General features: G+C 47.0%; 1 protein-coding gene across 1 annotated transcript in view; it reads left to right on the top strand.

Moving 5' to 3' along the window:
• The window catches only part of LOC106812312 (alkaline phosphatase-like), a 26092-nt gene that overhangs the window by 9655 nt on the left and 4305 nt on the right, over window positions 1-12132 (top strand). The window contains exon 6 of the mRNA XM_014816153.1: window positions 10937-11077. Within this exon, the coding sequence (XP_014671639.1) occupies window positions 10937-11077 (141 nt within the window). The remainder of the gene's footprint in view (window positions 1-10936; window positions 11078-12132) is intronic.

Below are 12132 nucleotides of genomic sequence, written 5' to 3'. Positions count from 1 at the left end.
GCAGTTTAATATATATATATATATATATATATTCTGTGTAATGCCCGTTTCGGTCTCCTAGGCAATTATTATATTATATTCATGTGAAAACAAACTTTGATAAATACACAACAGAATATGAGAGAGACAAAGAATATAATACTATACATAGAGGTATTGTACGAAATACGTCAAACTTCGGCTCAGTCTGCCGGCTCATTCTATGATAATACTACTGGGAGCGATGGTTACGACTCCTGATGGCTATACCTAGTTGCCGCTAAAAGCTATCCAACTAGTATATAGGAGGCACAAAATAGAAGCTTTTTGCCAATTGTTTCCCAATGTTACACTATTTTGACTCTAGAAAAGACTTTTTCCGATTTTTACAGTAATATTCGGCTCTAGCGAGCACAAATTTGCGTCATGCACTCAAGGTAGATGCCTCATTGACGTCTAGAGAGCATGGCAAGTGAGCTTGGTCTTGTCGTGCAATTATGCTATTCCGTCAAGTTCCGTAGCCATGGTGACCGCGGTCCGCTCTTCTCGCGTGTGAAATGAGATCCGGAGACATGTCTGAAATGCTCAAAACCTAGCTGGCACAAGTTTCTAGCGGAGTCTGGATCTTGACTCTGTGGTTATTTCGCATGAATAAAGTGGATGTTATGTATGCGCCTAAACAATCTAAATATTTTTAATTAATATCTGGTCGATGTTTATTCACACCCGCTGGGTATGGACGCCCTCGACTGTTGCAAAACACCTATAGAGATCAGTGGTGTATGCATAGATAACATATAAATCAAGGGGTGAATAATGCCAAATTCATTCGCCATTATTTATTTTTCGTCAAATTTATTTGTCATTATTTACCCTCGATATATATGTATCGATTTCTACGATCAAGTTACCTGAGCCAATGCTAGTGCTTCCATCTATTGGCGCGCAACAGCTGATTTTTAATCTATTGTAGTGTAACGGTTTTCTCCCTCTCTCTGTTCCGCCTAATTAACCGCGTCGATTACTACCATTGGCCGTGGTATAGTATGGTTGCCGTTGTCGCCGCGCACCCTGACAGGGCCGTTACTCCCCGTCTTTTCCGATTCGAATCACTAGGACCGCGACGAGGCAGAGGCAGGCAAACACCCGAGTCGACGAGAAAGGGGAGGGGGGGGGGTCCGGCCGTCCCGCAGTGATATAGCGGAGGGGGGGGGGGGTGCTGTCATGAATGTTGAAGTTGAGAAGTAGGCAGCTAACAAGTGGAACTGTGTTCAGAAGTGTTTATTATACTAGATACCCATTGCTTTATCTCGCGTCACACATCTACCAACACGCGACAGGCGGCACGTTCGCTCTGATCGCTCTGCGCCGCGATTCGACGCGAAAGACCCTCGACGCCACCGTTAAACAGCGCGAACTAACAATTATTTACGGTGCTAAGTTTAAGACACCAGTTGCCGTATACACAACAAATACGCTTCCACAAATACTACACAATAGACTTGTCTAACGAGGGTGCAACTTTTCCGGTTGGCGCCCCCTCGTTACAAATTATGCTTGGAAGCCCTCGATTCGCGGCCTCCGAGAATGTTAAATTTCGTTGGGGAAAAACCCGCAAGTGTGTCAGCGTTAGCTAATTACAGCATTACAGGCTACGACGCTACGGTACTAGCCTACACGCCATACAGCTGACAGCCGGACGGTACTGGCTACGAGCATATCAGCTACAAGCTACGGGGGGGTACTAGCTACAGCATACAGCTACAAGCCTACGGTACTGGCTACAGCATACAGCTTTACAGCATACAGCTAGCAGCTGGACGGGGGTTACTAAAAGTACGGTATAGTAGTATAACACTATATGAAGTGTACTGACATATTTCAAACGCGCTGTAGCCTGTAACCGTACCGTTATTATTCTACACTGAGGCCTACAGACGCTACAGTATAAGTTCCGCTACAGATATCTCGCTTCACACACTAGTTAGTATTGTGCGGGTAGTACTACTACTTAGTACCGTACCGCGCACTTGATTAATATCGGACGCACTTCTAAAACACAACTGCATGGCCGCCATCACTCTCAGGGCCGTCTCCTTTTTCGCCGACCGTTTTCTCTATTGTTCTGCCTTCCTGATATCGTCCTCGCGGCTAAGCGCCATCTCCCGTCGAACATAATATGCACATCGATGCACGATTCTAAAGCGAGCTGCTACATTCCCCCAAACTTAAAATTGAAACAGCCCTGCTCAATTTATACTATCAACATGAAATAAACGATTAGCAGATGACACTTGACACTAGAAACAACCCCACGATTGTTAATACGAGCACTCGCGCTAAGAACGAGGCGCAAAAACCGCCCACGCGGTAAACATCACAACAAGAATGCGCAACTACAAAATAAACTGATTCGCGGCACGGGCGCGCTAGATGGCCCCGGCACTACGCGAAGTTCTCCACGCGTTCACGGGTCTGGGAGAGAAAACACGTTCGGGCGTTCGACGGCGATCCTGTAGCGTCCCTGGCCCCGCGGAAACTCACTTGACGCAAAAATGACGCTCTTGCCGTGTTCTGCACGCCGTACACGTGCTATCCGGTCTCTGGCTCTCTGTCACGGTGTACTGCTCTCAGTCTCACAATGTGTTACTGTCTCAGTCTCACCACGGTGTTCCGTCTCAGTCTGCAGTCTCACCAAGTGCCACTGTATCACCAGTGCTATGGAGTTGTTCCACAAAGGGAGGGAAGGGAGTCCATGCCCACGGCGACAGGTGCGCGAGCTTCCGCTTTTTTTGCGCTGGGCCGTCTTCTGCCCAGCACCATCTTGTGTAGTCAGTCAAAGCCAGCAATTACTGGTCGCCGCTGCGCTTCGGGTGACAAGACAGCGCCAACCCGCCTCCTCGGGGGTCACCGCGGGCAACGGCGATATCTGCCCACGGGCAGTGGGGACGTGACCCCACCACCCGCGTCGATACTCCAGATCGACACGTGCCATCCCGTCTTGCCTCTAACACATCCGCCGTGTGTCGGGAAAGGGAGTGAGTCGTACGACCCGCGCCCGATCGTGACCATCACTCGCCAGTGAGACTCACGAGGCCGATCAATGCTTCGTCACTTCCTCCGCCCCGCAGATCTCGTGCAAGTGGGTATTCAGCCAGCTTCAGCTATCCTATGCCACCGTATGTCTTCTCTTTCTTCCTCCCGCTGCCACTCATCTGTCTAGACGTACGTACGCGGGCGGCATTGCAACCTGCAGCGGCTACGCGTCATTTGCGCAAAGCCCGTGGTCGGTAATCCTGCTCCATGGCCTCCAACGGCCTTCTGTGCCACCTCGCGTCTGCGTTGCCATTCGCCCGCGTTTCCCCACTTTCATCTGCCTTCGCTTGTCGGCTCGGCGAGGGCTGTCAAGTCCACTAGCGGGGCGTGCCGTCCGCACCGTTCCGACTCAACCATTCGTCGGCAAGTCGGCCGTCTCTTGGTTCAAAGGCCGCACACCGCCAGAGTTCCTTGCTCTTCCCCCCACCTCCACTTCTGTTACTTTTGTCATCGTCTGCATCCGCCCGTTTTTGGGCGGGCGCCAACCGGTTTGGCCTCGTTCAGCTTTCCCATTGGGAGTCCCTCTTCAGGGGCACTCGTCTCCCTTCGCCTTCTGGGGTCCCTCTTCCGTCGCCTGGATCCATCTCAGCGAACCCCGTTCTTTCACGGACGAGGTCGGGCCCGTCCAAGGCCGGCCTAACTTTACATCTTCGGCGCGGGCCGTCAAAGTACCACCACCCAGGTGTTGCGGTCGTCAGGAGCCGAGGGTTGGCCGGCGTTGTCGTAAGCCTTGCTTCTGGGTTCCGCCGTACGACCGACGGGTTCTTTCCGTCGCTCGCCTCGATAGGCGTCACGGGTGGCGCCGCATACCCACTCACTGATACTCGTGTGGGGCACGCCGGGATGTCTCTGCCTCCGCATCCCTGTCATCTCGGCCTTGTTGTGGCGTGGAGGAGGTAGTTCGCTGGGCATTTTTCCGCCAATGCACTGTTCCGACGTTGTCGTCCGGCTCTGCGACCATTTCTATTGGCTTGCGCGGGCATCTCGCTTATCTCCTCAGCGCTGATTCCTGCACTATCCTCCACTACGCCCTTCACGTTGGCTCGTCGCAACCACTCACGTATTCTGCCGCCTGCCGCGCTGTCTCCTGCCGCCGCCGTAAGCTGGACCACGCGTTGCACCATGGGCGGCTGTCTGCCGTCTCTTCCAGCTGTTGCAGCAGGATCCGTCTGTAGGCGTCCCACTTCGGCCTTTTGATGAAGCTCGAGGCTGTACCTGCTCTGCTTCGCGACGAGTATGGTTTGCTCGCTCGCCTTCCCCGGGGCTTCCGCTTCTCTCTCGCCAGCAGAGCCAAGCGTCACCTCTCCGCCTCGGCGAGTCTCGCTACAGCGCCCTCTAGCGCCGCCTCCTTTCTCGTGCGACGGCAGAAGCATCCTTCTCCTCTCTGGCAGCCTCAGCTCATCACCGGCGACCTCTCTGCTCACTTCTCGGCGGCTCGCCTCGCTCCTCCTTCCCTCACTCAGCTCTCTGCCTGCAGCCGGACAGCGAAGGCTTCCTTTCTCGTCAGCTCTTCTGCAAGGCCGCAAGCGAGTCTTTCTTCTCACTCAGCTTCCTTCTTGCAAGGCTCTGGACAGCGAGGCTTACCTTCTCACTCAGCTCTCATCTTGCAGGCCAGACAGGCGAGCGCTCCTTTTCACCTCACGCTTCTTCTGCAGGCGGACACGAGGCTTCCTTTTCGTGTTCAGCACTTTCTCTTAGAAGGACAGTGCTCGCAGACCTCATTGCTGTTCGCGCAGGCGTCGCTTCCGACGGTCGCCGCACCGTGTGGCACACCTCACATGCCGTTTCGTCTTGCACTTGACAAGGAATTGATCGCTGCTCATAATACAGGCGTGAAGGAGCGGAGGTGGTGGACGTGCTACGCTCTCTGCGATCCGAATAACGTGCTCTCTCGGTCAGCATGCCTGTCACCAGCCTTACGCTTCTTGCGCTTTCTTTCTTTGCCTCTGACAAACTTCGCCAGCAGCTCACGGACCGGCTGCCAACTTTCGTTTTCGCTCCTCGGTCCACATCTCTAACCACTCTCCTCTGAAACTTCACCAGCAGCTCAGACAGAGCTGCCAACTTTTGTTTTCTGCCTCGCGTTGATTTCCATCTCTAACACCTCGTCTCTTGAAACTTCGCCAGCAGCTCCGACCCGCGCTGCCAACTTTCGTGTTTCGGCTCCTTCCTCCCCCATCTCTAACACTGTTCCTCGCGAAACTTCGCATATTCTTCTTCTTCTCCCCCTTCCATTGCTGGCGCCGGAGCGAATTGGCGTCTGGTTCGGTCCCATCAACGCCCTGCATCTCCAACTCGGCCCGACTGTCCTGCGTGTCGCTCGTCGTCTCGCTCGATCACGTTGCGCAATCCTGGGGCGTCACGGCACCCAACTGTAACAGTTTTTTCCTCTCTCATCCAATCGCCTAATTAAAACCCCGCGGGGTCGACTAATTACCATGGCGTGTCTATAGTCATGTTGGCGTTGTCGCCGCGCCCCTGACAGGGCCGTATCTCCCGTCTTTACCTGATTCGATTCACTAGCCGATCGCTGACGAGGGCAGAGGCCAGTCAAACACCGAGCGTCCGAGAAAAGGGGGGGGGCGTCCACGCGCAGTCGCTCCAGTCGAGGATACGGAAGTGGGGGGTTGGCGAGGTGGCGTCACGAAGTTAGAATGTGAGAATAGGCAGTAACAAGTGGCGATATAAAAGGTTTATTTACTAGATACCATTGTTTATCCCTCGCGTCACACATCTACAACACCGTCGACAGCGGCACGTTGTCGCTCTATCGATTTACTCGCGCGCGATCGACGCGATAAGACCCGTTCACGTCGCACCGTAAACACGCGGAACTAACAATTATTACGTGCTATTTTAAACACCAGTGCTCCTATTACACCACAAATACGTTCCACAAATACTACACAATAACTGAATCATAACGAGGGGTGCCACTTTACGGTGCGTCGCCCCCTTGGTGTACAAAATATGTGGCAAGCTCGATTCGCCGGGTGCGGAGAATGTAAATTCGTTGGGGAAAAACCCGCAAGGGTCAGCGTTAGCTTAATTACAGCATACAGCTACAGCTACGGTACTAGCTACAGCATACAGCTACAGCTACGGTACTAGCTACAGCATACAGCTACAGCTACGGTACTGGCTACAGCATACAGCTACAGCATACAGCTACAGCATACAGCTACAGCATACAGCTACAGCTACGGTACTAGCTACAGCATACAGCTACAGCTACGGTACTAAAGTACGGTAATAGTAATACACTATATGAATGTATGACATATTTCAAACGCGCTGTAGCCTGTAACCGTACCGTATTTATCTCTACACTGAGGCTACAGACGTACAGTATACGTTCCGTACAGATATTCTACATTACCACACTAGTAGTAGTAGTGTGGTAGTACTACTACTAGTACCGTACGCGCACTATTAATATCGGACGCCTTCTAAAACACAACTGCATGGCCGCCATCACTCTCAGGCGTCTCCTTTTTCGCGCCGTTTTCTCTATTGTTCTGCCTTCCTGGAATCGTCCTCGCGGCTAGCGCCATCTCCCGTGAAATAAACTGCACATCGATGCACGATTCTAAAAGCGAATCTGCTACAGTAGCAACAACGCGGTTTTAACGACATGTAAAGGCAATGAGGCAATCTGAACGCCACGACGTGTAAGCTTGATTGTTTATATCGCAGGATTAGTGAATAAACTGTCAGACGTTGACAACATGCCGTACACGACAGTCTTGTATGGAGCAGGACCAGGCTATAGGGGCGCGCGATCCCCTAATCTCACCGAAGCCGAGTCAAGTAAGTGTCAATTATGGAAGCGCTACGAAATATGCATGAGAAAGAACGCACACCTTTCATTACAATCTAGGAATGTGAATCTACAACTTTAACATTAACATTACCGTAATTAACTAACCGTTTATTCACTATTTAATTAATTAATTAATTATCAATTAAATTCTAGCTGACCCACGCTACGTGCAAGAAGCGGCAGTGCCATTGGATTCGGAGCCTCATGGCGGCGAGGATGTAGCCGTGTTTGCTAATGGACCGATGGCACATCTCTTTAGAGGCAACTTCGAGCAGACGTTTATAGCGCACGCGATGGCGTACGCCATGTGTGTGGGAAGCAACAAGCAGCACTGCACCGAAAAGGTAAACAACTGAGAAGCATCACGTGAAATATTACTGCGTCGAATTTTTGCGTACAATTATTATCTCGTCGAATTCATCCCTTGAACTTGCACAACGTTCCTGCGAGATGCGTAGTACACGGATTTGATCGATCACTACGACATTTCACGGAGCTTATTTAATGAATAAGCACGGCCAAATATACTCTAATATTTATGAGTTAGGACGTGAACAAACATAATGGACAGCAACACGCATTCATTGCCGGGTATCGGCTAAGGTAAGGAAGATGAGAAATGATTTTGTTGCCGCTAATCACTGCACGAGTTACTAAATTCGGATGACGTTAAGTGTACTCGTTATCCTCGAGAGCCAGTGTAATGGCGTCTCGTATTTTCCCCTATAACTGCACTTGCGCGTATACGATTCATTGCACCGGGGTTCAGAAACTCCTGCCTATCGTGACGAAAGCAGGCGTAACTATGTATGCCAACGAAACAAAAGATTGCTTAAATATATTGCATGCTTTTGCGCAGTCTATCGTCGTTAGAAAACGTTGCGTTGAAAATGTTTTCTGCTTCGTACAGCGATTGCCCTTCGCGTATGCTTGTACGGGACTATTCTTGCATCGACATATTATACTAAAACAAAGCCAGAATTAAATCTTGAATTTTTTCATTTTTAAAAGTTGCTACCACCTGTAATACACCAAGCAATGCTTACAGAAATATCCTCAAATAACGCTTGGCTAACATGCGTACGCTGGCAAAATGTAACTAGGTTATATAGTTCTTATGTCAAAAGAGAGTACGCTTGAGTGCGCAGTACGCTTGTTTTGAAGAGCACGTTACTAGAGCTTATATTATATGCGCGCCAGATGTGCGAATATTTAGCTTTGTTGTTATTAATCGCGCCAGCTATAATGAAAAAAGCTTTCTTTGTCTTCAATTTTGCAGGTTGGGATTTGTGCGGCGCTGACGTCATCATCTCCTCGCCAAACAAATGCGATGACATACGTCAGAGTTGTGATACTTATATTTACTAGCAGCTATATTGCCATGTTATTAGCATAATCGGGTAAGCTTTCGGAATGAGTCGCAACTCACTTATTGAAATTATGTAAATGGCATCACCGATGAGGAACTGTTTATCCACTGGCTAATGAATGGTAATATCCACGTGCAGTAAGGTCCACGTACATGTGTGGCGTAAAGATTTGAATTTGGTCGCGTTTGTTGATTGTAAAAAAAAATAATTGTGCTTATATTTCTCATCTACTTTTATATATGACCTCTGATCTGCCCTCGTATTTTTCCGTAGCCCAAGTTGCAGACATTGCATTTGACTAGTAGGTTAGATAGAGAGCGCCTATTTAAGAATGCAATACGACAGATCATCGCTCTTGTGCTGGTACCGCAAATAAAACGTTGACCTAGAGTTATCACTGACTCCTGAACCAGACGAAGACCTAATTTTAGTGAACCGTGAAGGGAGAGGGGTCGGTCGATGGGGGAGGTAATGGGAAGCTGCGAATGGGAGGAGTAGGAAAAGGAAGGAGAAGAAAGAATCATGAATCTCTCGCACAGCCGAAGAATTTATACATGATACGAACATAAGCCGTCACATTTCTACAGTACAGTACAGTACAGTACAGTACAGTACAGTACAGTACAGTACAGTACAGTACAGTACAGTACAGTACAGTACAGTACAGTACAGTACAGTGCAGTGCAGTACAGTACAGTACAGTACAATACAGTACAGTACAGTACAGTACAGTGCAGTACAGTACAATACAGTACAGTACAGTACAGTACAGTGCATGGTTATACTGCAGTATTAATACTAGCATTAAAGCCGCGTTAGTTCACTACACCAATATAGGCCTACATCCTCACTTTTCAAAAAGGCTATCACCTTTTTATCCGTTTACTAGCCGCTACCAACAATAAAACTGCCGTAACTCATTATGTCAGTTCTTCAAACACAAACTGTGTATCTGTATGTTGCATCATCGGGCGCTACACCTATCAACATGACACCTATCGCCAAGAAACATGTAGGTACTACCATCTGATGCGGCCACCACGTTGCAGACGGTCTTCAATTAGCTTCATGTTTGCGCATAGCATTATTAGTTGAAAACGAACAAAACTGTCGAATTACCCTTTTACCAAATCTACTCTACTCTATTCTATTCTATTCTATAATATATATATATATATATATAATATGAATATATAATATAAATATATAATTAAATATAATGATAATATAATGATAAATATGTAATTATATACATAACAATAGAACTACATGACAATAGATAACTAAAACAATAGCGCCATTCATGTATATATAGGTTATAGTATATATATAAGGTTTATTCTTCATTAAAGTCTGTCTGATGATCGCGTAAGCGTGAAACTCGGGGTAACAGCTAGAAGTGATGTCTTGTCTTTAATTTATCTACAGACTACAATTTAATATATGTATGTATATATATATATATATATATATAGATATAGATATATATTCTTTCCGGCCTGTGATGCGCATGCGGTTGAAAATTTTACGCCAACAGGTGTAATGTTGATCAATAGTGGCTTTATTTTCTACGCGAATATGGTGAGTACATTCGGTGAACTAAAAAGGAATACAAAGACAAAGAACTGTCATTTTAATGAAATGACCAATTTAGACATGACTTTGCTGTTAATTATTATTTAAACTAGTTGCCGTAACCTAAAGGATGAGAAATTAATATAAAAACACATCTCAGCCTCATTTAACCTGTATCATTGTGTCATACACTTACAAAACATTCGGGCCACGTAGTGTGCATGCGCAACCGGAGCGACAGTATGCGACGAAGTATCTGCATGCATGAATTTTTCGCTTTCGCATACAGAACACCGAAACAGACGGTATGTTAACCATAAAGGTTCAGCATAAACAACGTTACATCATAAACCAGAAGCGAGGTAGACCCACCCTCGGGTTCATATCTGACAACGAAATAATACCCGTCCTTATATATGACGTAACAACACCTCTTTTAGGCAGTTTTGCTTTCAATTGCGGTATTTTCAAATCACTGTAAAACCTACTTGTTGATTGCAACGCTGTGCCGAACAGTCTGCTAGTATGTCGATGTAGACAAGAAATCTGGCTGAGCATAGAGAATATACACGCCGTGTAGTGTATAATAGGATCTTCATGTGGCAGAGTGCCTTATATAGTACACGCGCGCCCTCTGGTGGGCCCGGGGAGGCACAAACAATTTAAGGTGCCTGGAAATGCTTTCCCATAGGTGGCCATAATTACGAAAAAATTTCCATAAATCAGCACAAGGCTTTTTTAGAAATAATAATGCCATCCTCTGAATACACGTCGCAAGTGACAATATATATGTTATTAACAAAAAAATTCTTCCATAATTTCTCTTGTAAACAAAACTTTCCCAGAGCACACGAGAAATAGCCAATTTACAACTTGAATCTGCACAAAAAGTAGGCTTTCTTTGAAAATTTATGGGCCGCGCCAGCAACGCACCTCGGACGAGCCGTTTACACTGTCGGATTCAGAAAAGATTCTAGTTTCTGAAATTAACAATTGCTATAAGAGATATATGACAGATCAAGCAGGGGTCTTCTGTAAAAAAAAGTGTTGTCATTCTTCGTTTATCTTCTCGCGTCTGTCATTTCTTCTATAGGTCTTTTTGAGCCTGATGAGCTGCCTACTGTGCTTAACAAGTCTCCTGCTGAGGCTGGAAACCCAACCCTCGCAGAGATGCTGCGGAAAGCTATTCAGATCCTACAGAAAAACCCCAACGGCTATTATCTGTTCGTCGAAAGTAGGTTTGTTCGATGAAAGCGATACGCCACACGCTCGATGTTTAACTTCCCAGCTTTCAAGATGTAATGAGAAAATGCGAATGTTTGCTGTTTTTGTACGCATTGCGTATACCTGTTAGAGGGGGCATTTCACGTAAACCAGGTGACACATAAATATAATATCAAGAGCTAATAATACCTTTTAGGTAATGCTAATAATAATTTTATCTATAAATAGGTATTATTAGCTCTTGATAATATGAGTGTAGCGATCATTTTCACCATTAAATAAATAATTAACTAGGCGCAATGCACACTGCTTAGTTCGGAATCGAGATGATCAAACATCTGACAATAACGGGGAGAATAATGAAGTCTCAATGTGGCAATGATATTGTAATAGATGAACAAGGTTTGCTGCTGTGAATTTTGCCGTGAAAAGTCGAAAACAGAGGTAAAGATTATTGTGTTATTGTCATTATGGGACTGTTGATAATATGGAAGCTCGATAAGTAATTTGGAATAAGGCTCGATAATTGATAGCTGTAATTATTTTCCCACGCAAAATTCTTGCCCGACTATTTTACTACGCATTTCTTGTGGTGTGTGAGACTGTGAGTAACCTTTCGCGACTCGTGGCGTAGCAGGCGGCGGCAGTTTGAGACACAAATCACATCCCGCCTACAGGGCCGTAGCCTGTGTGTGTGGGGGGGGGGCAAAGGGAGCAGCTGCCTCCCTTAGATTTTGGAGCAAAATTAAAAAATGAGCTTAGCTAATAATGGGAAATAACCCTAACGTGATTTTTTGGTCACTTGTCCGTGATAGCCTTGTCTCAGACCCACGTCACCCACCCCTACCACACTATGGACATTATCTCGTCATTATCCAGTTGAGTCATATGAAATTTTGCCCCCCCAACCCGCCTAGGAATTTGCTCAGCCTACGGCCCTGTCCTACATCTGCTAACCTACATGTATGGGATGATCCTATAGTCGTCAGGCCTGCCTCTATCCCGGACTCTCTCTCTCTCTCTCTCTCTCTCTCTCTCTCTCTCTCTCTCTCTCTCTCTCTCTCT

The sequence above is a fragment of the Priapulus caudatus genome, unplaced genomic scaffold (genome assembly GCF_000485595.1).
Source record: "Priapulus caudatus unplaced genomic scaffold, Priapulus_caudatus-5.0.1 Scaffold633, whole genome shotgun sequence".
NCBI classification, from domain to species: Eukaryota; Metazoa; Priapulida; class Priapulimorpha; order Priapulimorphida; family Priapulidae; genus Priapulus; species Priapulus caudatus.
The sequence above is the reverse complement of the archived record's forward strand: the minus strand, read 5'-3'. Positions and strand labels throughout refer to the sequence as shown.